At 41.8% G+C, this 25543-nt stretch overlaps 1 protein-coding gene across 1 annotated transcript in view; it reads left to right on the top strand.

Moving 5' to 3' along the window:
• Positions 1–24607, top strand: part of LOC147333890 (nuclear factor 7, brain-like) — a 42343-nt gene extending 17736 nt beyond the window's left edge. Inside the window, exon 4 of the mRNA XM_086271170.1 lies at positions 24304–24607. Within this exon, the coding sequence (XP_086127296.1) occupies positions 24304–24521 (218 nt within the window). The 3' untranslated portion in view covers positions 24522–24607. The remainder of the gene's footprint in view (positions 1–24303) is intronic.
• The last annotated feature ends 936 nt before the right edge of the window (positions 24608–25543 follow it).

The raw sequence follows: 25543 nt of genomic DNA, 5'->3' as shown, positions 1-25543 counted from the left end.
TGCTCATCGTCACAGTTGGGTTACATCAAGCGTTCCAGAGATTTAAGTTGATGCTGAAGGATGTTACACACTGTGTTATTTTACTAATCAGAATTCACCATGTAGCCTATATACACACCAAATGTGTTACATTTTTGCAAAAAGTCCCCAAAAACTGCACAGTGAAGAAAAAAAGTGACGTTGGCGTGGAGAACATTATAGTTTGATGCAGGAGTAGAAGCTGTATCACGCATTCATACATATGAAACGATGTCAGTGAGACAGTTTGAACTCTTGTTAGCAGCTGGCAGCAGATCTGAGGAAGCAGAGGAATCGCTTTAGAGAGCTGATTGAACCAGAGCAGCATCTGACTGTGTGTCTGAATAGGGAAGGTCAAATCAGGAAAGACATAAAATCTCTGCAAAATCAAACATGCGGATCATAAACGTACTGAATCAGTCAGGGCCCAGGTTCATGATGATGGCCTCTGGTGCTGTTGACCAATCAGGGTGTTAATGGAAACAAAGGAGGAGACAAGGAAAGCTGTTCGGAGGCAGCAAGACAGAAGGAAAGACGGGACTGTGGAGGTGAGAGTAGGGACTTTAAACACAAGGACTAAGGCTGGTAAAGGGAGTGCACTCGCTGCAAAGTTAGAGAGACAAGACTGAGACGGTGTGGACATGTGCGTGGGAGGGACAGTGGATACAATGGACAAAGGATGTTGAAGATTGATCTTACAGGCAGCAGAAAAGAGAGACCACAGGGAAAACTAACCATGCCATTAATCTGGCCTCATGATTCTGAACTTGAGCTGCATTAAATCCTCCTCTCATTTAGTCCCATTCATTTCATTGGTATGTAAAATCCTGTATTTCCATCCCAAAGTTTAGTCCTTTGTTTGGTTCAGAAGTATCGTTTTCCTCTCAAGTCTAAAGTTGAACCATCTGAACTTCTGAATTCAGTCCCAGAGTTTGTTCTTTTTCAATCGAGAAAGAAAGTGTGTGAAGGTTAAAGGGTTACATGGTCGAAGAGATAAAGAAGGTAGACAGGAGTAACGGGATGTTGAAAGCCAGGCTTTCACATGACTGAGCTTCCTTTCAGTCTCTTGAAAGGAGAAGAAAATCCCAGGCCTCATGTCACCAAGTACTCACTCAGGGCGAGAGCTCCATTTACTCCTATAGTGATAGCCAAATTGTCCAGCAGGTGTCACTGAGGAGTCGGTTTCAGGTCGTCTCGAAGCCTTGATACACTTCTACCAGCACTAATCCACAGCTGGCGCTCTCTCTCCCTCTCTGCGGGGAAACAACACCAGGGCTGCTGCACAGAGGAGATGACAAATGAGTAATCTTTGAGGCAACAACAGGAAAGCAGACTTACAGATGGGAGCTGGTTCACTTGCACGGTTAGAGGAGGAGGGTGAAGGTCCTGGATCCTGGACCCAGCAGGCCTGGTTAAACAAACAAACACAAAAACACTACATATTCATACTGAGAGAGAAATGGCAGCGACACACAGCAGGCCTGGAGGACCATGACACACACATACAGGCGAAGGATTGTCTGCTGTTTCTTTGTATGTCACGTTGCGGGGAGGAAGAATAGGAAGAACACCTCACCTTTACCCTAGAGGTCTTTGCTTTTGTGAGGACCCAAAGAACTGAACTGATGGGAGATGCACAAGGAAAGGGGCTCAGGTCCACTGTGAGGTAGCCTCACTCTGACAGCTGAACCTCAAATCACCGTCTCTGTTCTCAGCTGATCAAGTTCATTCCCGATTCTCTTCTGTGATTGGCTGAGCTTCAGGCCTGAAGCTCAGTGCATGTTTCCATGTCGGGGTGAAGGTGGAGCTTTGTGTGTGCCGCAGCAGCCGCCTCCAACCGTAGCACTCAGGTGTGAAACTATGAGGAAACTGAACGTCTTCCTCTTTCCTTAGAAGTGATCTGTGCGCGTCTGGACTTGTTTCCACTGATCTGGTTTAACAAGGTGTGAAGCTGAACTCTGAGCTGGCACCTTGTCTGACACAATAATCCTAGATAAGCTAGCCGCATGTTGCTGGCTCTTTAGCACAGTTTGAAAACCCTGATATGTTTTTCTCGCCCGTTAGTTCATTAGGAGGGTGCAAGGTTTGTTTCATCTGAGTGCTCGATTTAACATGCAAAAAAATTTTAAAAATGTCAAATGAGTGATTTTGTATTATTTTTTGCAGTGACTGAACATGTAAAAGTATCTGTGCACCACTCCACGAGGCTCAGCACACTATCAACTGATAATGGCCACACAAAGGATGTTTAAATACTTTATTAACACTACTGGAAGGATAGAGTCAGAGGAGAGGAATGTAAATACAGTGGAACCTCGACTTACGAAATTAATTTGTTCCCGACGGTCTTTCGTAAGTCGAAGATTTTCGTAAGTCGAAGCACCCATCGCGCCTTTTGAGTAAACGATAGCCTATAGGCTAATTGCTAACTGCAACAACAATACGTTGTTCAAGTGGAACAGCGAAGCGCAAGTACGAAAGCAAAGGGGGTTGTCACGTCATCTGGAAGGCATTGTGGGCATTGTAGGCATTCTGGGCTCAGCCAATCAGAGCCAGCGGATTTCGTTACGCGGGCATTTTGCCGTTAAGTGCCTTCGTAACTTGAAATTTTCGTTAAATGGGGTATTCATAAGTCGGGGTTCCACTGTACTAGGATAACAGTGTAGTTCACTGTCGTGGTAATGGCTGCTGCTTCTATATGTGATCATTTTTTGTTCCTTGTCCTCTCAGACCAGCAGGTGATTGTGAAGGTGGTAGAAGGATCGGAGTCTGCCATCTTGCCCTGCAAAACGACAGCTGCTCTCTCACAGGATGCCACGGTTGAGTGGACTCGCTCTGATGTAGACTTCATGTTGGTCCATGTGTATTCAAAGACACGTAACACCATCAGGGAACAGGATTTTGATATACCTTTATTAGTCCCTCAAGGGGAAATTTCATAAGGCTGCCGACCTATTGCACGCAATGGCGGCGCCATCTAACCCTCCGACCATACATACATTACACAAAACATCACATGGGGAAGAGAGGTCAGAGAGGTATAACAATGGAAAATGCACCACATGAGGAAAGATAAGGAGAAAAAATAACTCCCCCCAGACTGAGCTCCAACAGGGAGATCAGTTTGACAACAGAAAAAAACACCTTTGCACATGAAAAAAAACCTCTTAATACACCAAAGAAACATATGACAAGCAACAGGGATGGGTAAAGGGTGCAGCATCGGAAGGGAACAAGCGTTGAAGGCGTTTGGAAAGGGAGGTGGATGAATGTGTGCATATCAGTGTATATGTCTGTGTGTGTGTGTGCATGTAGTTCAGCTGAGACAGTGTCCTTCACCCTGCCAGGCTAAGTAAACAGTCTTCCAGCCAACCCAAGTGGCCTTGCATGGAATGGGAAGGAACAGACTAAACACAGTCGTTATCAGGGTGTTGTTGTTCAGCTCCAGCCTTGAGACCGCAGCTGGCACCAAAGGGGTATCCGCATAAGCGATGGTATTTTCTACTTTAGTGCGAACAGCTCATATGAATTTCAAAGCAGTTCTACAGTCCAACGCTGGTCTCTCAAGCTCCCGTTGGAGAACCGCGAGCTTCACCATACTTGCGTTCTGTGATGTTGTCATTTCTTGTGCTCAAGGAGCCGATTTCTGAGAACTCACGGCAGTGTGCCTCCTCGAGATGTCATCCAATTTGCGCCCAGAGATGTTATTCTGAGCTAGCCCTTCTGAGATGTATCCAGTCTGCAGTCAGAGATCTTATTCTGAGTATTCACAGCAGCCGTAGCCTCTCCAAGATCTTCTCCGTGCTGACTCAATGAGCCCATTTTGACAAACTCACGCCTCTTCCCATCGTTCCAATCCCAGCGGGCAGCCTTGAGGGGGTTTGAACAGCCGGTTCCGCTTTCTTAATTCTTCGATAAGTCAGGGCCAAGCCAGCTCTGATCCACCAGAACCTTGTAACCATGGTTTCAAATAGGTAGATATCTTCAGCACTCAGGCTCCTGTGTGACATTTTTTTGTCACACAGGAAAAAAGCATCAATTTCTGATGAGAAGACTTATTTATCTCTTTTTTTGGGGTTGATTTGTTCACATTGTCAAATCTTAATTTTTAAGTGAAATGTGCATTTTGAGTTTATACACTTTGTATATAAGGCAACCGTTTCCTTCTACAGTATTTTTGTGTGGTGCGTTTCTCTATTACTTAACAAAAGGGGAACAAAGGTGTTCAAGTTCACCTAGGATGATTTGTTTTCATTTTCACATGGTCTTACTGAGGCGGTGCGAATTGAAACATGCATTCTTTTTTTTTTTTTTTTTGGGGGGGGGGGATGTGCTGAGAAAGTTTGAAAAGGGACCTGAAAGCTTAAAAAGTGCTTGAATTTGACCCTGAAAAAGGTGTACAAACCCTGTGTTAAGAGACCAGTTGATAAAATCCATAATTCTTCTTTATGTTTTTAGAGAACAAGTCTGGGAGACTCTCTTAGGGTTGGAGAATAAGCAACACTATACAAGACATGAGAAGCTAAGCAGGAAAGATAAGGGAGAAGGAGAGGGAGAAAGTGCGACCGCCTCCGTCAAGAGCCAAGAGAGAATGGATGAGGGATGAAACGTTTCTCCCACTGAAAATGCTGCGTCCAGATGAACAGAATCAGCCTTTAGGGCACATTTTTGGACGTTTTCATATATTTGACCAGGTTTTTACAAATAAGAGCTGCTTCATCCAAAATGGGATGGATGCCGTCTCTCCTAACAACACCAGATTTAATCCTGAAAGTTTCTCAATTATCTAGAAAGCCCACATTGTTTTTTGGACACCACTCAGACAGCCAGCAAGCTAAACATATCAACCCTTGTCTTGCTGGGGAGGGGGCCAGATAAAACCACTGTTTTTTGAATGTGGACTAGCAGTTTAGCTGCTGATGCAATGTTTAGGAATCAGCTTAATAAGGCCAGGGGAAGAGATTGGAAACACTGGAAATGTCACGGTTTGCCGGGTCAAGCCGTGTGGAATATTTAGGACCTGGACGCGGCAGCTCTGGTGCAGGTGAGTGTTTATTAACGAAGGGAAAAACAAACAACAAAGGCACTGGGAACATGAAACTGGAACCTAAACTGGGTAAAACTAACAAAACAAACCAGAAACGAAGATGCAGGGAGGTCCGGGGAAATACACATGGAGAGATGCAGGGAGACCGAGGGGAAACAACACAGACGAACCAGCAACTACCATGACAGAAGACACAACTTAAATACACGCAAGCTGTGTCCCAATTAAGAGACTGCACGCTTAAAGTACGCATTTCAAGTGCGGTTACGTCACCGCCACGCGACGACGGCTGTCCCAATTCAAAGTGTGCTTCAAATGCATACTCCAAATGCGCCGTCGATTTCCCCAAATATCAAGCGTGGTCCGGTGCACGCTTCGTGGTCCCATATATCCCACAATTCATAGCGCGGCGGTGGGTGTGGATAATTTTGCCGCAAAATACGGCAGAAGGGAGCAGCCGAAGAGGTTTTTGTTTTTTTTTCCCAAACTTTATTGAACTTATAAAGCGAACAGTCAGTCATTCCAGTTCAGTTTGTATAGTAGACATACAAGGCAAATAAGAGTAACAATATACAGTACAATGAAATAAGAAGGATAAATAAATAAAGGATAGAAAAGAAAAAAAGAAAAAAAGGGGGGGAATGTGACAGACTTCATAACAACTTTGTACTTGAAAGTTGTGACAGCTCATTTGCTAAACATTTCTGAATGAACTTCAATCAATGATAAAGCTTTTTTATTGGAAGTTAATTTAAGAGATTTAATTTAAGAGAGTTTAAGTAATATTCAATTTCAATCAAAAAGTATCGCGCTGGAGAGATTATCTCTCCAGCGTGTCCTGGGAACGCGTCGGTGTTCCCCCGGACAAGCTGGAGGAGGTGGCTGGGCAGAGGGAGGTCTGGGCTTCTCTGCTTGGGCTGCTGCCCCCGCGGCCCGGCCCCAGATAAGCAGAAGAAGATGGATGGATTATTTTAATTTTCTGCTTTGGTTAAGTTTTTCTTTTGTTTTTATAATGTCCTTCTTGCAATGTTGAGCTTCATTTTGTATTGTATAAAGTTCTTCTTTGGTTTGTTTGGAGCTTTGGTCCTTCCCCGGTACAACAATTGGTAGATTTAAGTAACATCAGCCTTCACCAATGTCTCTGACAGCAAATATGTTTTACTGTTAATAGTAAGAGTTAGATATCTGAATCAGTTGCAGGCCTGGTCTGGCCTGAAGCTGTCATCCTTATGTCTTCTGGATTCATCCTGCTGTGCAAGTGGATCCAATAAAGACCTGGTTTGCTGTTCCATTACAGTTTACAAAATTGGGCCGGTTTCTTGACAGACATATAAGAATACATTTTAGTAGCTTCATGTCCTCGTCATCGTCCCTCATATGTGGACTCCCTCAGGGCTCAATTCATGGATCAGTTCTCTTTGTATATGCTACCCCTGGGTCATATACAATGACCCAGGGGTAGCATAAATAGATTTATTAAATAGATTCAGAGACATTTCCCATCTCTGTCACTACAATAATCCTAAGCTGTTTAAAAATAATTCATATCTTTTTATTTGTACGATCCTGAAAGACTCCCCTCTGCAGACAGATGTGCACAGAGGTCCAACAAGGCACAGAGCTGAATGATTCAATGGACCAGCAACACTTCCTTCAGTTTCACTTCAGCTGTTTTTTTCTATAGGGGTCATTGCACCGAATGGCTGCCATTTGCTTGTTGTAAGTCTCCAACATGAAATTACATATTTTAAACCTGGATGTAGTAACATACATATCTAACTATTCTAAATGGGCTTTGGTCCATCTCAGGAGATGTTATTACATTTTTATGAGTTTTTTTTTAAGCCAAACATTCCTGTGACATCTAAAAAGCATATAAGTATCAACTAATTTCATTCTTTTTCCCACAAAAAAAGTCTTTATTTTGATGGAATGGTTGATTATATGTTAAATAAGTGATATCCCGATATGTACTGTCAAGGTACTGGGTCTGAGGACCCAGGATTTGTATTTTCTGTTTTTGAATTCTTTCTGATTTTGTGTTATTCATTTTGTACTCCTTGTCTTTCTTGTTTCTTACTTGTTTTCTGTAGTTTCAAGAATTTATATTTTGTCTCTGTGCCTCTCTGTGTTCCACATTTCATGTCTAGTGTCCCCAATCTCTATGTTCATCCATGTGCTGTGTCTGTCTTATGTTTCCTGTTTTACTTTGACAGTCTTGTGTCCTGGGTTCAGAGTTTTCAGTTTTGCTTCCGCCCTGCCTCATTTTGTCAGATTGGTCCCAGCTGTGTTTCCCGCCTGTGTCCCACTCCATCATCACTCTCTGGTGTGTTAAAGCCCTGTGTTTTCCTCTGTCCATTGTCACGTCATTATCCTTTGTTGCTGTGTGTTTCTGCAGAGCGCCACGTAATTCCAAGTTCTCAGTCTTAGTTTTCCAGTTTCCTAGCTTTAGTTCCAGGTTTCTAGTTTCTAGTTTCCTGAGTTTTGGTTATTGGTGCTTTTATATTTGAATGGCTTGCTACACTAATACAGCTGCCTCCCTATCCCTCTGTGTCTTGTGAGTCATGCATGTGGGTCCTCATCTTGCTTGCCACAGCACTAACCTTGACATATAAGCAGAAATCATATCGATCCAAAGGCACATTTATCAATTCAAGTAGACACAAACCTCAAGCTTATCAAATTTATTATCATGTAATTTATTAATCAACTGGATGAAAGATCAACCAAAGATATTTGCAGAAAGTAACAAGGAATGAATATTGGGTAACAGTACTGAACACGTTCTGAGTGTGTTTGCATGTTAGTGTGCATGTGTGTGGAGTTTTCTGTGAAAACAAACTTGTGTGACCTTTTTGCCACAATTCCTGTGGCTGTGGGTGCTGTCTGTTGATCGAATGTGAAATGCTTTGCATTAAAGCACTCACAGGTCAGAATTTGTTTTGCTGTGCACTGGCAGCTGACGTCCCTGTATGTCAGGTCTCCTTGAAAGGTTCACTGCCTGATGTATCCTCAGTGGATGGAGCTGATGGCCCAGCTTTAGCCATCTCCTGAACTGCTTTCTCAACTGCTTCAAACAACTTGATTGCCATTTCTGCCCTTTCAGAATCAAAGAGACTTTATTAATCCCAGAGTGAAACTGAGTTGTCATAGCAGCCAATATACAACAAACATCAAGCAGTCATATAAAATTGTGCCACACAGTAAACAGTTCTGCAGCATCTGAAATTTCCCGTTGCTGACAAGACTGTTAGAGCTATTTCTGTGCTGTCCTCTTGAGGGTTCATCCCACACCATCCAGTGTACCCCTTCTGTGGCTCGCCGTTTCATGTCCCAGCAGTGAATACTAGTTTGAACAGTTCAGTAGAAACATAAAACAATTCCCTCTCTGTCTCTATTGAAAGCATCGCTGCAAAAGTGGATTGTGAATGTGACCTCTGCATGTCATTGAGCACTGGTGACAAGTGCTGCCAGATTGCTGGTGGGCCCTTAAGTATGGTGACACTGTGCAGAAGGACATTGGATTGGGGAGGATGTATGTATATAAAGCACATCTGTGTGCCGCTGTGATGTTCTGAAGTGGACTGCTTGTCTTTCTGTGCTATATTTTCAGAGGTCAACATGAATCAAGTCTTCATGTGCTTCCAAGCCTCGTCTCTTTTTTGATTGTTATTTTGGATGTTTTGCCACTGCGGTCGTTCTTGTGCTCCTAATCCACTGTTGCCTGCTGGAGATAAGTCACTTGACTCTCTGCATGGTTTCTGGGACACCACTCAGACAGCCAGCAATTTAAGGAGAACATGCGGCTAACCATGTCCCTCCTGGTCTGATTGGGGAGGGGACCAGAGAAAGCTACAGAGTCCCACATTGTGTTGGCAAAGTTACACACCGATTCAATGTTGATTTTAGTGACCTCCGATTGGCGTAACCGGGTGTCATTACTGCCGACGTGAATTATGATTTTACTGAATGTAGCTTATTGAACCTTTTGGGCTGTGTTCAGCACAATATTCATTAGTGTTCGCCCAGGGCACCAAACAGCCTAGGACCGCCACTGGCTGTCTGTCATTAACATTTCACTGAGGCAGGTTGTGCTCCATCCTGTTTCAAACATGCTGAGTTCACTCCTCTGTTGAAACACTGGAGTCTTGATGCCAGCTCTGCTGGTGATTATCAGCCTGTTTCAAAATTGACATTTGTGAGAAAATTATTAGAAACAATGTTAGAAAATGAGTTCAGCTCTTTACTATGCAAATGACAGATTTGTGACCCGTTTCTCTCTGGCTTTAAAAGCAGCATCCATTGAGACTGCTCTCTTGAAGGTCTGTAATGATCTTTTAATGGTTTCTAATGCAGGGATTTTTTCTGTAATCATTTCCTGTAATATTGACCATAAAATCCTACTTAATAGACTTCAGGTTTTGGCTGGTGTATCTGGCTCTGTGTTTTAATGGCTTTTACTAATTTCATAGGACTCTGTTAATAGAAACAAGTTCACCTCTAACATTGCCTCCCTGACCTGCAGGGTTCAAGAGGGTTTAGTTTGGGTCCATTGTTATTTTCTTTTTACATGCTTCCTGTGTTGCTAGCGATCACGTAGCACATCATTATATACCAGCTAGCCCAACTTCAGTAACCTTACAAACGTCACTGCTGTTTAGTTGTCTGTCTTCATTTATGTTGGAGGTGATAGCAGAGCTGTATGTTTGAATTCTTTCAGAAATCTCTCAGTCAGAACATGCTATATCATGCTTAGGTAACTAGTATTAGATTATAATATTATTTTATGCCATGTTATACCCCTAATTAAAGATTGTGAATTATTATGTAGTTTTAGTTTGCATTATTCTCCTGAATTAGAAGAAGCTGATAACTATTGCATTTGTTAAACTGATTTGCATTACATTAGACTGCTGATTTATTGTGGATGAATGATATTGTTTTATGATGCATTATACTGCTGAGTTATAAGAAATACTGTTCGCAGAAAGTTATTGTCTTATTTGTCTGATTAGAAGAGAACAGAATATACTGGAGTTTTCTGCCCCATCACAGCAGGAGCAGATAAACAGGGAGCCAAGATCGTAGCTTAGGCGCTGTGTGAGAGAAAGCATGTGAATGTTTAGGCTTTTTATGATAAGGTGGAGGCACCAGAGGCTATAAAAGTTTGAGCAATACTCCACCATTTTGAGATCTGAGGCTGTCTGCATCAGTGTCCATCTCCCACGTGTGTGATCATTAAAATCATCGTTTGACTCAACCCGGCCGGACCAGTGTTGTTATTGTGGTTTTTTCTCTTGTCTCCATCCCCAATATTTTGAACCTTAACATTTTGGGGGCTCGTCCTGTGGTATTGGGGTGGAATTTAAAAGTTTGGATGGTCTGAGGTTGTTGAACGGACAGGCACAAGCCAGTGGTCTGATGTGAGGTAAGGCACTACCTGTTGAATTATTTCCAAAGTGTGCCAAATTGGATATGACTAAATTAAAGTCTACTCACTGAAATTACTGGTAGATGTCTGTTTTGATTTTGATGAGGATCCGTGTGTGTTATGCAGTTAAAGTCGGTTAAGAGTATTAAATGAAGTTGAAAAAGTATGAAAGAAATGCTGGGTTAGAGTCCCAAGGAATTGAGTTAAAGGCTCAAGTAGTTTGGTAGGGAATTGGCAAGGTATATTTTAGAAATCAGGCCATAGGCTGTTCTGGAGGAAACAGATACTGGTTAATCGATTACAGAAAAGTTATCTTTCTTCGGTTGGACCCGTTATGGTAAAATTTGTCAAAATTGTGTAGGCGAAAATTATTAAAGGACGGCACTGGAAGATGCTAAGAAGCGCATAGCCCGGAGGTTACGCTCCCTCCTGGCCGTGGACGCGCGGTCTTGACCTGTCGGCGAACAGGGTTAGTTCAGTTTGGCTTATCTGTGGGGTACAGGGCATCCTGAAATAAGCTAGGAGTTAGAGTCTCCTCATCGTTGAAAACGGTGTCATGTGCTTTTTTGGACACAGTTAAATTGATTTAGGGATTTTAGAAATCAGGCCATAGGCTGTTCTGGAGGAAACAGATACTGGTTAATTGATTACAAAAAAGTGAGACTTTCTTCGGTAAGACCCGTTATTTTAAATTTGTCGAAATTTGTTAGGTGCTGAATCTGTCAGGCCTGTCAGTGATTGTAAATATAAGACGTCTTTGTAATATAAAATAAGAGAGTTTTGTCTGAGCTTTGTGTGACCCTGTGTGTGATGACAGCGCGCTGCAGCGCTGCGAGCTATTTTTAGACTGTGTGTGAACATGCAAATGAGCTGTGACGCGCACAGAGGACTTTGCTTCCTGTTTAGCGTGTTTTTGAGTTTTATAATTATGATTTGCAAATAATGATACATGCCTGTAATTAAAACTCTGATTTTGCTGATTATAATATTACAAATAAGGTTTTGAATGACTAGGGTGTGAATGATGTTGGGTTTTAAAACTGAAACTCAGAGAGGAGTGTGTTGGGAGACTGGCATGTAGTCTGCAGTGCAAAGGTGGGCGTCTTGCCTGCTGGTCTATTTAACAGTGATGAAAATGATATTAAATAAATCTCTCAGTGTGTTGATACAGGTGGCTACGGGCCTGGACCAACTGCCCCCACAAGCACAGCGGCCGAAGCAAATTATAGTAATGGAAACCACACTCAGCAAGAATCAGCAGCTGTGGAAAAGACAGCAGCTAGCAGAGAATTAAAGGAGAAATTAAGAGAAGTTTTAACACATAAAATTGGGGCCAACAGACTTGTGGAGGTTGGGAAGGCGTCCGGAGCATCACAACAAAAAGGTGAAACAAAACACACAAGCAGAGAAATGTGAGAGAGAGGCACATGTTAGAGAAATGCCTCGTTTGAGAAAAAACGTTAAATTAGCCCATTTACAAACGCACATACACGCAATGAAGAAACAGCTTACACCCATGAACACGTGAAGATTTTCCAGCAAGTTTAAAGCAGTGAAACTTAACATACATCCGCCGTTAAATAATAAAGTTTATCCACTACTAACAAATAAACTCTCTGGGTTGCAGGACAACAACTTAACTTCAAAAAAAAAAAAAAAAAAAGACACGACAAATTTAGTGGTTAGAAAAGTCAAATTGTGACATGTTTTCTGCTGATTGATTAATACAAGTGATTACCAGATGAAAGAAAATTCCAATTTTTGTGCTTTTAAACACGATCTTAAGAATTTTAACATGTACCTGTGATGTCCTGTCAGCTTGGTGGGTCATGAGTGGATTATATGGTGAGAAAAAACAAAAAAAGGGGGAGAGAAGGCTGACACAGGGCCTGGTCCCGTTGTTTCTCCCCTCTCTGAATAATGCAGCCAAAATAACATCATTTTCTTTTTTTTCTTTTTTTTCTTTTTTTTTTTTTTTCTTCCAATAACATCATTTTCCTGTTCGTTCGTTTTTGTTTTGTGTTTGTTTTGTTTTTTCTCTTTATGCTTGATTACAGGCTGCTTTGTCGGCCCGGGAAGCCAAGCTGACCCTGGACTCCTGCTCTCCCCCCTACCATCGTTGCTCTCTTTTTTACCATCTGTGATGTGACCCTGACCAAAATGCTACAGCAGCTGGACCCACAACAACAACCTGAAAATGTCAACAGTGCTGCAGGAAAACGATCTCATGCAGCAGAGACGGAGAGAGTTAAATCCAAGGCCCGTTTCACTACACGGGGAGATTTCCGTCAGCGTCTCTTCTTTTTGAGAAGACTGAGAAAGGCCTGGCTCCCACCACCGATTCTGACCACCTTCCATAGAGGAACTATCGAGAGCATACTGAGCAGCTGTATCACTGTCTGGTTCAGGAACAGCACCATGCCGGACAGACGAGCTCTACAGAGGGTTGTGCGATCAGCTGAGTGCACCATCCGCTCCGAGCACCCTGACCTGCACTCAATCTACAGCAGGCGGTGCTGGACCGAGACCAGGAAGATCGTGAAGGACCTCAGCCATCCCAACAACAGACTGTTCTCTCTGTTGCTGTGTACGTGACAAATACACATCTGGATTTGGAAAACGAGGCATTCGCAAAGCCACCAGCATTGTGCCTGATCGGACACACCCCTCTCACACACTCTTCACACTCTTGCCATATGGAAAAAGACAGCTTCAGCTGACAGAGCTGTGACGAGACGCCCATTAAGCCCAGATGAAAAGTGAGGCCGAGCAAAACAATGCTGACCGTAACCACTCTGCATTAAAACTGTGCAGGACAGTGACGGACCAACAATGACCATCGGACAGCAAAAAGGGCGTGCCAGAGACAGGAGGAGTAACTGAGGTCAGGAGGCACCTCAGAATGAAGAAAAGCACCAGGAGAAAATAAGCTGAAGGCACAGGTGTCGGGGCTCGGCCAGGAGCTGACCTCTGAGAAGAGCGGAACAGCAAAGCCGCAAAAGGCCGTGGAGCAAAGCAAGGAAAACATCGATGGACTTCAATCTGAAGTGGACGGAAAAGATTGTGAGGTTTCTGCCCCTCAGTGAGAGCTCAAGGCATCAGAGCAGAAACTGAGCATGGCTCAGGAGGAGCTGGCTGATTATCGAACCCATCAGGCTTGGAGTCCCAGACACACGACTTGAAATCAGGCTCAGGACCTCAGCAAGGAGATGAGAATAAAGCAGAACGAGCAGCAGTGACAGCAGCTGAACTTTGACCTGAACAAAATCTTGACTTGGCTGGGAGAAACAGAGGAAGAGCTGGAGCAGCAGCGTAGACTGGAGCTTGACACTGACATCCAGACGATTGAGCTGCGTATCAAAACCCTGAAGGAGCTACAGAAGCGAAAGGGTCAAGTTAAGGAGGAGGGCAGGACCCCAGGGCACGCTTCAGGCCGTGGTTTACCCAGAACACCAGAACAGGAAAGTGATGAACACAAACACCCAAACAAACACACCCATCCACATGCACTGACTCAGAATGAAGAGAAACACACATATGCACCTATGCACTCGTTGATGGAGTGAGAAATGACACACACACGTGCACCGGAAACGTGCTCGTCATCTCCGAGCATGAAGTAAGGAGAGCCTTCAAAAGAGTGAACACCAGGAAAGCAGCAGGACCAGACGGCATCCCAGGTCGTATCCTAAGAGACTGCGCATACCAGCTAGCTCCTGTGTTCACTGAGATATTCAACATCTCTTTATCTCAGTCGGTGATCCCCACATGCTTCAAAGAGTCCATCATTGTTCCTGTCCCGAAGAAACCCCACCCTGCTTCTCTCAATGACTATCGCCCTGTAGCCCTCACCTCAGTAGTGATGAAGTGCTTTGAATGCCTGGTCAGAGACTTCATCATTTCTTCACTACCAGACACACTGGACCCACTACAGTTCGCTTACCGTCCAAATCGTTCCACAGACGATGCCATCTCTCATCTCCTCCACACATCACTCACTCACTTGGACACTAGAAGGGGGAATTATGTTAAAATGCTCTTCATAGACTACAGCTCTGCATTTAACACCATAATTCCCTCCACACTCACCACCAAGCTGGAGCATCTGGGACTCAGCTCATCTATGTGTCAGTGGATCTCCAACTTCCTAACTGGCAGACCACAGGCAGTAAGGATGGGCGGACATGTCTCAGCCTCCACCACTCTCAGCACTGGAGCCCCCCAGGGGTGTGTTCTGAGCCCCCTGCTGTACTCTCTGTACACATATGACTGCGTGGCCACTACCAGCTCCACCACCATCATCAAGTTTGCTGACGACACCGTCGTGGTGGGCCTGATCTCTGATAACAACGAGACGGCCTACCTGAAGGAGATTAGGAATCTGGAGAACTGGTGCCAGAGGAACAACCTCCTTCTAAACGTCAGTAAGACAAAGGAGCTGATAGTGGACTTCAGCACTAAGCAGGAGAGGAACTACCAGACCCCTGTCATCAACGAGTGCCCAGTGGAGAGAGTGGACAGCTTCAAATACCTCGGAGTTCACATCACGCAGGACCTGTCATGGTCCTGTCACATCAACTCCGTGGTGAAAAAGGCCCGTCAGCGTCTCTACCACCTCAGACGCTTGAGAGACTTCCAACTGCCCTCCAAGGTGCTCAGGAACTTTTACTCGTGCACCATAGAGAGCATCCTGGCGGGAAACATCTTAACCTGGTTCGGGAACAGCACCATGCAGGACAGACGAGCTCTACAGAGGGTTGTGCGGTCAGCTGAGCGCACCATCCGCTCCGAGCTCCCTGACCTGCACTCAATCTACAGCAGGCGGTGCTGGACCAAGGCCAGGAAGATCGTGAAGGACCTCAGCCATCCCAACAACAGACTGTTCTCTCTGTTGAGGTCAGGAAAGCGATTCCGCTCCCTGAAGACCAACACAGAGAGACTGAGGAGGAGCTTCTTCCCGCAGGCGATACGGTCTCTCAATCACAATCACACCACCACACAGTACTGACCCACACATATAGTTCTTACACACACACTGGACATTCTGGACTTTGTTTTCACTTCATCACTTAAATCACTGCTGCTGTTATTGTGTATATATTTATTTATACTTCTTGTGTATTTTGTTGATACATTCTTATATAGTTCTATATTGTGTATTTTGTTGTACAGTTATTTTATTTTCAATTTAATTTATATATTTTATCTTATTCTTTCCCAGTCTGTTGTACAGTTATTTCATTTTTAACCTTAATTTATATTTTATTCCTTCTTAGTTAAATTTACCCTTTTTAATTTTTCAATTTGTGTAGATTTAGGGGACAGGGTCTAAAGCAGTTTGGTTGTGAAAATAATATCTGTGCATGATGTCTATTTATGGCTTAAGGCCTCCACTGAATTGTGTACTGTGCTTCACACTGCCTGATAAGGAGCAGTGGTACAGAGTGAAAATGATGAGTGAATGGTGTGAGTTTTAGTTCGGAGAGAATATGAAAAGGTTGTGTTGATTTAACTTAGCTGTTTAAGCTTCTGTCAAAGCAAAGCATTTGTGTGCAACCAGTGTCCACTATTGAATTAAGTTAATCCAACATGTTTTTGTCAGTGCAAAAAGGAGTTACGGCGCCTGTATGCCTACACAATATAGTGTGTGAAGTTTTGGTTGATTTTTGGGTTTTGTTTGACACTAGGTTGATTCTATCAGTGAGGTTTGGATTGTTCTCTTTCTCTAACATAGAGAAAGAGGGTTTGATCTTTGGACATGTTTCCAATGGGCCCCAGTATCTGTTATTATATGAGTGTTTTATTGGTTATGTTTGTTTTTGCTTTTGTTACAGTGCACTGAGATAAGAAAATCAGAGAGGTGTGATCCACCGGTGGGGATATTTTGGTATTTTGTGAGTTCCTGATTTAACAAATCAGCTCTTTAATCCAGGCCTGAGAGATTGAACTTTAAAGTGCTATATAATATTCTTATTGAAAACAGTCGCAAAGCTCCCTTTCCTATCCCTCACTCATGTCTGTCCCGTCTGTAACATCTGAAAATAAAATATAATAAATAATAAAAACAAAGATCGACCAAATGGACCAATACGGCAATGCCACGAAGATCCATTTGGCAAAGTAAATCCATTGGGTATCCTTGTTGGTCTTCAGACAACAATTCTGATGGCTAAAGAACCAAATGGGACAGGCAAAAAAAAAAAAAAAGAAAACAGTCGCAAAGTATTTTTTTTTTCTCCATGATTATAATGAGCTTGGGAGAAAATTCACTTATATGGGACACTGATCGAATGAGAAGTCCTGAAGCCTAAGAGGATTGCAGCGAGTCAATCCAGTCCAAAGAAGGAAAAACAAACAAGGAACTGTTTCCTTTAAAATGATGACGTCATCTTGCTGGTGATGGAGGCTCGAATAGGTTGCGCGTGAGACTCCATTATCAGCAATATCTGGTATGAATGTGTGTGGATGTATGCATGTGACTGGACTGTGACGGACTGACGACTAAAAGTTTTAACTGACTTGATACTGAGACAAAAACGGTGCCGACTTTAGGATTATTGAATGTCCACAGACAATTCACCCAGCCTGTAAAAGAAGGGTGGATGTTTTGTCTTGCTTTGTTTTGTTTTTGCAAGAACAGAAGGATGACAGAGACTAAAGAGCTGTAGCTTCACAGGAGTGTGAACTGCAGACTGAACCCTTTGGTTGCTAATTTTGAGTTACTGATGTTTGCATTGAGAAAATTGTGTTTTAATAGCTGTGTTTCGATTAATGTATCATTATAAAATGGTTGGGAATGTTAAATGCTAAAGTGAAGAAAAGGTTTGATTCCACTCATGACTGAACATGTAATTATTAACCATAGTGGGTCACTGTAAAAAGTCAATTAATTTTATAGAGGTAGAAAAAAAAAACGAAAAAAAAAAAAAACCCTCCACCGAGGTCTATGAATAACAGGGGAATGATAGACAGCCACACTCAAAATGGAGATATGTAATGATAAACACTGGTCCCCGTCTTTTGGGCGCTTTCTTGAAGTAGTCAACAATTTAAAAGTAAGATAAAATAACAGGGGCATGTGCTGAGGGGTGGTGCTGCACAAGAACAGGAGTAAAATAAAGAAAATATTGTTTTCAGTTTTGAGAAGTGCAAATTAAAATGTACCATTACACTCAGAGGATCAATATGAAGTTCGACATATGCTAATTTTGAATGAAGTACATGACTGGTGACTGTTCTGTCCTGAGCTTTTGTTTTTACAGCACCCGCTTGATCACACCAACAGTTTCTCGCCACCGAAGAGGGGTACTTGCAAAAAATAGAGAATGGGGAGGAATATCATCAAAACTGGAAAAAGGTAATCCCCAAAGGGGGTGATAACGCCATAACTTTCACTTATGGTCAAATTCTCAAAATTTGACCCCGAACTTGAAAAATTCTTCAAACATTTCGAGACAGAGTGGAGGTTTAGATCAACACATGTCACAAACCACATAAGGCTGGAGCATTTGAATCAAAAAAGTGAATTGATACACAGCAAAAATGTTGATCATATTAAGTATGTTTATTCAAGGGTGCAGAGAAGATTATTATTATTAAAGACAACAAATGAAATAACGAAAACTAGAAGTGGAAAAAATTTGCGTTAATGGTAATAAAATCAAAACAAAAAGGAAGACTAACTAAAACTGTACTGAATGTTCACAAAACTAACTAAAATTAACTGGATTTATAGCAGAATGTGTTTAGTTGCATTGATAAGTATTTTCATTTTTTCTTTTTCTTTTTCTTTTTTCTTTTTAAGATAAATCAAGTGTTGGGACGGTAAAATAAACACAATACAAAAACAAAATTGTTTTTAACTAATTTTATTTAAATTTTACAACATGTGCACTACAGTGCACAAGGGGAGTTCATTGATCACGAATGTGAAACTAACAACATTCAAGAGCTATTTAAGAAGATTACACGTTCCACTGAAATTTTTGTAAGCAGGATATTAAAACTTATTTATATAACATTATCAAAAAATGTAGATCAGGGATCAACTTAGAAGTCACTGACACTTCACTAGCTGTAAGCCATTGGTTCAAGAACAAGTGATTGCACTGGGCTTTCTATTTCACAAAAGTCAATTTATTTATGATATCTGAGGAAGTACTGTGATTTTTTATTTTTATTTGGAGACACAAAGGAACATTTGGCACTTCCCACATCTCACATGTGTTTTACTGTTGCACCCAACCATTCTACAACTGAAATGCCTTGGACTGTTAACCATTTCAGGCAAGTGGAGTGAACCATATTTTGCTACACTCTCATCTGATTGGGGCTTCCTTTTCTTGATTTTTGGAGAGAACTCTTCATTACTGGTACTATTCAGGTCTTGTTCACATGTTTGTCCCAGGGTTTCTCAGCCAAGAGGAGCTTGAACTCCAGATACTGGGAGTTCTTTTCACACATTGAGATCACTGATAACTTTTAGCAACGACGTGATCTTGTAGAAACAATTAGGTGTCATGGATTCAACTATAATTGCGACTCTTATTTTTTACTTTACTGGAAAACATTTCTGCATTTTACCCATATTTTATTTTTAACTCAAAATCAAAATTCCAGGTTCTCCTACATGTTGGTTTTGGACCAGATAGGATGACAGATTTCAGGTGGCCCTGTGTTTTTCTCCATTACATCTGCCACTGCATCTCGATAATCTTTGTGTGGCTCCTCCTGGGTTCTCACCCTCTCCTACCTGGCTCACATGACTCTCATCCTCTGAAAAATCTATGTTTGAATCTCCCTCAATAATTCTGTTAAGAATTTTCTCCGTTGTCTACTAGGAAACAGTGAAATAAATATAAGTATAAAGTCCCAATGTGTAGAGCACACATTAATAAATTAGTCATGTTCTCTGTGAAACTAAATAAGCCTAATTCTTAAAGACCCCTCAAATTATTTACTAGATGTTTATTTTTTGAATAAAATAAAAATCTGAGTTTAACAAAACATTTTAAATGTAAATATCAAGCTTACCTTTCTTTCTTCCATAAAATGTGCTTGTGGGCACGCCAGCCATTTTGAAAAGGTGGGAAAAACAATTGGCAAGGCCACACCCCCACACATGTGATATAATTTTAAAGGTACTGTTGTCCTCTCTAAGAAACATCAGGACTTAGAGGAGTGGCAAGTAGAGTATGAGAGCTACAAGCAAAAACTAAATGTGTACTACAGTGCGCAAAAATGAATTACTGGGCCATCAGGGGGTCTTGAGGGACATTTATGACACGAAAAATCCCACAAACCTTAAAGTGCACTTGAAAAGCTCACACAAGAAGGTTAACCTAGCTTACCTAGAAGACCTCATCAGGGGGAGCACTCTCCCCCTCCTTGAAGAGCTCCCCCACTCAACCCGCATCCCCCGAAAACAGCTAACCCCAGATAAGGCAGCGTGATGTATCCCGAGATAACAGGACTGGGACATCTAAACAAATGTGTGAAACAATCGCCTTCAAAAAGGTTATCAATTCACTTCAACCAAAATTAGGAACACTTGGTGCGGCAAGAGTTAACAGTGATTAGTCTCAACACCCAAGGATAACCAGAAGAGCATGACTGATATGATGGAACTGAGATTTTGTTACACTTAATTTTTGCAAAACACAACTAAAACTAAACTGAAACTAAGGAGTTTCAGAAAATAAAAACTAGACTAAACTAGCAAAGAATTGGTAAAAACTGATTCCAACTGGTAAAAAAAAAAAAAAAAAAAAAATTGAAAATCTGGAGGCAAAACTAGAAAAAACATAGAAACTAATGAAAATTGCAAAATATTTAAAACCCTGGGGCGGAGATTGGCAGATCTGACCAGGAAATGTTATAAGATGGATTGTCAGGACAGTCAGCGTTAAAGCCACTTTCAGTCCATACTAGGATGGCATTGGACATCTTCGGGGCGGAAAAGGGATGGTGTGACCAAGGTGTGGTTTGGCTTGTTGTATGTATATTTGAGATCATATGGCTCTGGATGGACCAGTTACCAGGGCATGGAAGGAGGACAGACTCATTGACTGAGGAGAAGGAATTTCCTGGGATTGGAGATCCTCTGGGTGAGTGGTTGATTAAAAGCATGCATAAAATAGAAGTTATCTGTTGTTATTGATTGGTAATAGATTGATAATTGGCCACATTTACAGCTGTATTGACTTGTTGTGGGCGTAGTCGACTTCAGGTTTAAGCACTCTAATTAACAGGTTGAAAATAGTGACATTAAAGGAAGAGTATGCAGCGCCACCCTGGCAGACGCCAGTGATGGTGGAGCTCACTGATGAATCAGGTGAGCTGGATTCATGGCTGATTCAAAACTAAGATCCCCCTGCTGTGGTCAGTAAGGGGAGAACAGGGGGAAATAAAATTTAAAAGAGGCATTTATAAACGTTTAGGTGTCAAGTGAAACGGGACAAAAGGGGTTTTACTGTTATTTTAATATCAGCATTATTATTGTATGAGAATCATGCAACAAGCATTGCATCGATGATCATTTATTGAAGCTTTTGACCTTATACTAACATCTGTGTTCCTGTGATTGTTATAACCTCTGATGAATCTTCTATTTACAGGTGTTAGGATAATGATATAATTTTTCATTGCAGGTGTAACCATGATCATTTTTATACATATTGCGACTTGTTGCTCATTGTAGAGTTGTGCTCAAGTTAATAAGGGTTAAAAGTCAGCGCGAATGTCTGACTGATCTATTGAGGGGAAAGGCTTCGAGCATAGAAGGCCGCACGCGCTTACAAAACACTGATATCATGTTATTCCTTGAGATCTTTTCTTCAATTATGTCTTTAAGTTTAGTTTAAATAGTGGCAGTTAATTAAACGACCTTTATTAAAATATTAAATACCTGAGTCAGAACATTACACGCAGATCACCTTAAGAGTCTGGGAAACTTTGTAGCTGCCTAACTTTTTTGAATGTTCTAGCTCCGTTGATTTGACACATTGGAATGTGTCAAAAAAGGGGGGGAAAGTTGACCTTTAACATCAAACAAGGATTATTTGAACATTTTATAACTTGATTTGTGTCTTTAATACCTTAGGTATGGTAAAGCTTAAGCTAATAGCGGTCCGAGAAGACGGACTTTTGTAGAGAATCAGTGAGAAGCATAGATCATCACGTCCATGTTTAAGCATTAATCATTGAAATGAACTGAATAGCGTTTAGAAGATTTGTTAATTTCTTTGTCTTTTGTTAAAAAGAGTGGTTTCAATAATTCTCAGACACACCTTGCAAATGTGCTTATAATGAGTTGGCACTTGGTGTTTTGAAGGTCAGAAGCTTCGTTTGGCGTGATGGTCCGGACTGATATATTGCAGGTATTGACTTTGAGTGCAGAGGGCTAAATGCAAACATGCTTACACACACATAGGATATGAGTAGAATAAGTCCCTGGGACATTCTGAAATGTTTTAGACCAATTCTGAATCATTAGAAGGTCAGTAGATAATAACATTAGATTATTAGGGGTAGGAAGAGAGGTGTTTTGGTTTTCTGTCTCTTACAGAGAAAGGAACAGACACCAGACGAGGTCACAGAGATGCGAGGATCCTCGGCAGCAGAGACAGACACAGTGACTGCCGAGACATCAACTGGGTCCAAGGGTCATGGCGTTTGGGCTCCAGCTAGTCACCACAAAAGGATGGATCCCATAAACACAGCAATAACCATGAAGGGGTTGGCGGAAATCCGGGAACACCAGACCAACGAAGTTCAAGAGGCTTTTGGGCAAAAAGGGGGACACCTTCCTGTTCCTTTTTCTGGAGGATACACAGATCGTTGTTTGAAATCGGGGCAGAATAATCCCCTGATCTGTGCCACGACTGAAGGGTTGTCTAACCCCTAAGGTTGAAGAATGAAGAGCAGAGGATCACCCAACTGGACGACACTGGTAGCTGCAGCAATAAAATAAAGGCTAGAAGCTCCTTGGACAGAGGTTCTAGTCTGAGTACGTCTGAAGGGTATAAGGTAGCACCAAATAAAGCTGTGGGAGAACTGGGGAGTGTCATCTGTACCCGCTATTGTTGGAATAATAGTTTTTCTTGCATCTGAATTGTGCAAACATAGAGGTCATCTCACATATGGTTCGCCCCTCAGGGGGACAAAGGACCTCAAGAGTGAAAAGAGATGAACCCGGCCACACTGAATTATGGGGTGTTGGTGAGCTCATTATTCTAATGAGCTCATCAGGGGGAATTATTAGATTATAATATTATTTTATGCCATGTTATACCCTTAATTAAAGATTATGAATTATTATGTAGTTTTAGTTTGCATTATTCTCCTGAATTAGAAGAAGCTGACAACTATTGCATTAGTTAAACTGATTTGCATTATATTAAACTGTTGACTTATTGTGAATGAATGATATTGTTTTATGATGCATTATACTGCTGAGTTATAAGAAATACTGTTCGCAGAAAGTCATTGCCTTATTTGTCTGATTAGAAGAGAACAGAACATGCTGGAGTTTTCTGCCCCATCTCAGCAGGAGCAGATAAACAGGGAGCCAAGGTCGTAGCTTAGGCGCCGTGTGAGAGAAAGCATGTGAATGTTTAGGCTTTTATGATAAGGTGGAGGCACCAGAGGCTATAAAAGTTTGAGCAATGCTCCACCATTTTGAGATCTGAGGCTGTCTGCATCAGTGTCCATCTCCCACGCGTGTGATCATTAAAATCATCGTTTGACTTGACCCGACCGGACCAGTGTTGTTATTGTGGTTTTTTCTCTTGTCTCCATCCCCAATATTTTGAACCTTAACACTAGGGAGCTAACTTCTAACTCCGTTAAATGTAATGAATTCTGTTTTCACAGATGCCTGGATGTTAAACTTCATAGTTACACCTGGTAAAGCAGCAACGCTGATCGTTTTATTAAAGATGGAAGAATTTAGACAGTTTTTTAACTCTCAGTGATGCTGCAGTGTTTGTTTGACTTTGGGACCTGGAGGGGACCTCAAGTGGATGGAGTTTTGGACCCAGATTACTCCCAGATTTACGAGCACCTTAGTCCAAAAAATACGGCAATAACGACGGCCGCTTGCATGTTCTACAAAAGAAAAAAGTGCTTTGTTGTGTCTCTGACGGACAAACACCAAACCAGTTAAGTTACACCATTTTTCTGGTTTATCCATTTCACTCAACAATCTGCTTTTCCCATTCTCCTTCTCCGTTACCGCCGTGCTTTTTCGGCACTGCGCATGCGCGTTTTACCCATATTCTATTGAGATATTTTATTTTCTTATCGTAGTCTAGCATTGTACCGGTATTACCGTGAAAGATATAATATGGCCCAGCCCTACTGTGACATATTATCTCCTCGGCTGAACTGGAAAAAACTGTTCATACATTTGTGTCATTGTGTTTAGATTATTGTAATGTCCTGTTTACCAGCCTGAACAAATCACGTCGTTCTCGCCTCCAAGCTGCCAGACTACTAATATGTTCTAGCAATCTCATTCTGGACCCAAACAATGCTGATCCAGAACTCATCCTGTCTGAAGATCTGACCAGTGTGAGACGAGGAGGAGAGAAGCAGCTTCCTGATAATCCAGAGAGGTTTGATCATTCCTGCTCTGTCCTGGGCTCTGAGAGCTTTAACTCAGGGACTCACAGCTGGGATGTTGAAGTTGGAGACAGTACAGGGTGGGAACTGGGTGTGTTGGCAGAGTCTGAGCAGAGGAAGGGAAGCATACTGTCTGGATTATGGACAATAGGGTTCTTCGAAGATAAAAAATTCTACCCAGCAGCTGAAACTTCTTTTTCAGTTCAGAAGAAGCTCCAGAGGATCAGAATGAATCTGGACTGGAACAGAGGAAAGCTGTCGTTCTCTGATCCTGATACTAACACACACATACACACCTTCACACACACTTTCACTCACAGGATGTTTCCATACATTCAAACTGTTGGTAAACTGAAGGTGTGTCCGTTGAAGGTGTCAGTGTCAGTGCAGCAGATGAGTTGAGGATGATGATGTTTCTAATGTTGTTTCCTGTCAGTGAGTTGAAGCTGTTAAACTGCAGCTGTCCTCCTGCTGCCTCGTTGTTCCAAAGCTCTTTGTTTCTCTTTTAGTTCTCAGAGGTGATTAGCGATTGGAAATACAGCAAAATCAAAATCAGGGCTAAAATGAAGAAATCCATCCTAAAATCATACAGAATGTCTCATCACTCACAGAACTTTGATACTGTACTCATTAGTGCTCCGAGGTAAAGGGTGTTTTGACTGGCCCTTACTGAGGTTAGCAGTGTGTTTTACCCAAAATATGTGAGTCAGGTGCACTGATGATTACTGATAATTAAATCAAATATTTTAGTTATGTGAGAAATCTGATAGTTTTGCTTCAAAGTCTAAATAGATTCTACAAAAGTAATTAAAATTAAGAGTAATGTTGTGACATGTGCAGCTGGAATGGAGGAAAACCTGTTTTATAGCTTTTGAGCTGCTGGCAGGATGAAAGTCTAACTCTGGAATGAAGCACACCTAGACTACAGGTTGTTGGGGGAAAACTCTGTAAAAAACCCAGGAGAAATAAAGACACAATGAAACAAAGTTACTTTCTTTATCAAACGTGTACACGGGTGAGCTGCTAAGAACAACTCACACCATGCACAGTGGCTTGGTAATTTTTATAGGCACACAGCACAGAGACAGTGAGAACAGGATAACAAATAATAAACAGATAAAATAAAACAACTCCATATATGGTGCTAGTCTCGTCAGCAGAGAGCTAGGGAAGATAAAACAATCTAAAACAATATGTCCCAGAAACAAGATGTGTTTGCTGGGAAAGTCTAAAAAGATAATTCTAAACTAATCTAACCACAGGCAGAGGGCAGACAAAAGACATCTTTGTACATTTAAAAGAAGGTAAAGAAACATAGAATCATTTTTCCTGTAACATTCCCTCCTGTTTTAACTTATTTTAAATGTATACAACAATTGTCTGTGAAGATGACAAGTCATTTTTAATCACCACGTCATTTATTA

Source organism: Aulonocara sp. 'chitande type north' Nkhata Bay, linkage group LG3 (assembly GCF_057382095.1).
Source record: "Aulonocara sp. 'chitande type north' Nkhata Bay isolate Kocher_YH1m ecotype deep benthic linkage group LG3, A_spYH_male_GT1.1, whole genome shotgun sequence".
Classification (NCBI taxonomy): Eukaryota; Metazoa; Chordata; class Actinopteri; order Cichliformes; family Cichlidae; genus Aulonocara; species Aulonocara sp. 'chitande type north' Nkhata Bay.
Note: the sequence above shows the minus strand (reverse complement) of the source record. Positions and strands in the feature narration are given on the sequence as shown.